This window comes from Nannospalax galili, unplaced genomic scaffold, assembly GCF_000622305.1.
Source record: "Nannospalax galili isolate Female #2095 unplaced genomic scaffold, S.galili_v1.0 C49614135, whole genome shotgun sequence".
Lineage (NCBI taxonomy): Eukaryota > Metazoa > Chordata > Mammalia > Rodentia > Spalacidae > Nannospalax > Nannospalax galili.
The window spans coordinates 1-2,419 of record NW_008480539.1 but is presented as its reverse complement, the minus strand read 5'-3'; the positions used below and the strand labels follow the sequence as shown (position 1 = coordinate 2,419).

Here is a 2,419-nt window from a genome sequence, read left to right as displayed (position 1 = left end):
ATAACAACACTCACGTAGTCTTTGTATTGGTATAATTATCATCAATATTTTAGATTCTATGGTTATTTTTCTCTCTTCACTGAATTCTAATCCTTTTGAAACATACTATATATTGTTTAAGGGCTTTTGTAGGGTACTTATTAATCAAGTTCAATACTTTCATGTTTATATGAAAAACAGAGATGAGTTATCGACAATTTATTGCAAGCCTTGAGAAATGTCTCTCAGGATATCTGCAGCAAAATAGTTTTTCATATTTTATCAAAAATAAACCCACAACAATTCCTGTGATGCTCTGAAAATAAAGCAAGCACAATATACCAAAGCTCAGCATGAAGAGGGTGCTCTCCTGATGGCTCAGTATCGACAGCTTCCCTTGACGCGACGGCTCCACACTGGCATATTCCAACTCCAAATTCTGACCAGCATCCACGTCATAAATGTCACTTTTTTCAGGGTAGCCCATTACCCTGAGGTTACAATTGGGCTGCACCGTAATGGGGACACCTACAGCATTTTTGACAGTAAAAGGAGCCCTGTCTTTTAGAGAGTAGTCAAAAGTGGAAGCAGCCCCTTCTGAGAAACCCTGCAAAGGAACATATCACTGTAAAATTTGTGCAAAGTGTGCATTTCTTACAAACACTTTACCATGGCTACACATGTTTTTTCAAATTCATTTTGATGATAAAAAAATAAAATCCACGTTTCATTCTTAAATTCTACATAAAATATTCCAAATAAGAATCAGACATACTTTTGCTAAATTGTTGAAAACAGTAAGACAACTTTTGGATATAGTGATATTCATTGTAGCCCCTGAAGAAATATGTATAGCCATTTGTGGATCAGGAATAAAATCATCCCCTGGCATCAAACTTTTATCTTGAGTCAGGTTCTTCTTTACCTAGGAAGACAAACACCATACAGGATTTACATTATCAGCCAACCAGTCAACAATAAAATTTAAAAGGTCAATAGTGATGAATTCTAAACTGGTTGCTCATATTAAGTTTCCTCAAGGTCTCACTTTCCAAAACCCTGGGAGCCTTCCTGTGACTTAGTGTATCAGCAATCTTTCACTCAGGGCATTGTTCATGCACAGGGAAATGCTTCGAATGATGCAAATAAAGCTATATCAGCTAAAACGTCTGACTCCTGTATACCACTAAGGCAGCTTACTAGCTCCTCAGTGCTTTCTAACTGGTGATTGAGTTGTTAGCAATAGAAGATGATTCCCAAGTCTAAATGGATTCTGATTAGAGATACTATCTGGAAATAACAGGTTTTTATTTTTTCCTACTTCTTTTTACCAGTACCACCTATAAATAAATAATATAAGCTTTTGGATTCAAAGGATTACAAATAACAGTCACATTATTATTCCAAAAGTATTTCAAAACTTTTGTTAAATATTCTTTGCTAGTCTCTGTATGCCAAAGAGAAATAGACCAGAAATATTACCTCTACTTTACTCAGAAGAAATTGGGATGTGATATAAGTTAAATGTGTTCTCATCTTTTTAAAAAGAATCTGCTACACCAGCTTCCATGTAAGGAACCACCATTAGGCAACCACAGAGAGGGGAAGTGATGAGAGTCTGTTAATAATACAGCTCACATTCCTGCTAACCTAGAAAATGTGCTTTGATATCTAGGATTCTGAAGTAATCTCAAGAAATAGCAAAACCAGAACTGAGTTATGATATTTTCAATTTGGAGGCTCACTCCCAAAATCAGTGAATATCTCAAAGGGCTCCTTTTATGAGTTAGTTACCAATATGCCCTACATTGGAAATAAAAACCGAGAAAATGTTGATTTAAAAATAAAAGTTATACATTAATATAAATGTTTTAATGAAAAAGATAGTTCAGAGCTAAACAGGATGAAGATACAAGTTAAAAGTATTTTGAGTGCCTGTCTTAACGCAGATAAATTCTTACCTCTCAGTGTGCGGAACTACCATACTTATGTAATACCTCAAAAACTCTCTGTATGTTCAGGAGAAAATAAGAATAAAAATGACATTCAATGTCTCAGTGTTCCTATGAAGAGGTTTTGGCCCTTGAGGATCTCTGAAAGGGCATTTAAGGATCCTGGATCAAATCCTGAGACTCACTGAACTAAACACTATAAAGGAATATGCTTAGCATCACTGAATACAAAGGCACTTCTTGGTTTCCTTACATTAAGCTTTAAGTTCCATGGTGTCCTCCCCTCCACTCTTTCAATCAGTGGCTCCCAGACAGCATGGGTTTCATTATAATAATGAACCTGAAAAGGTACAGAGTTATAACTACGCAGCTGTTCAACTTTAATCACAATTTTGTAACAAGTATAAAAAAGTATTAAGCTACTAATGTTTTATATCAATAGCCATTCTGAAACCACAGCTAAACACACACACACACACACACACACA

General features: G+C 35.4%; 1 protein-coding gene across 1 annotated transcript; it reads right to left on the bottom strand.

Annotated features, from left to right (window-relative positions):
• Positions 1-321: 321 nt before the first annotated feature.
• Positions 322-2,271, bottom strand: LOC103728535 (vacuolar protein sorting-associated protein 13C-like; the record flags this gene model as incomplete). The annotated part of the gene is made up of 3 exons (XM_008826519.1): positions 322-586; positions 755-904; positions 2,185-2,271. Coding segments are annotated over 3 exons (502 nt in total), but the record flags the coding sequence as incomplete, so codon positions are not given.
• Between the last annotated feature and the right edge of the window lie 148 nt (positions 2,272-2,419).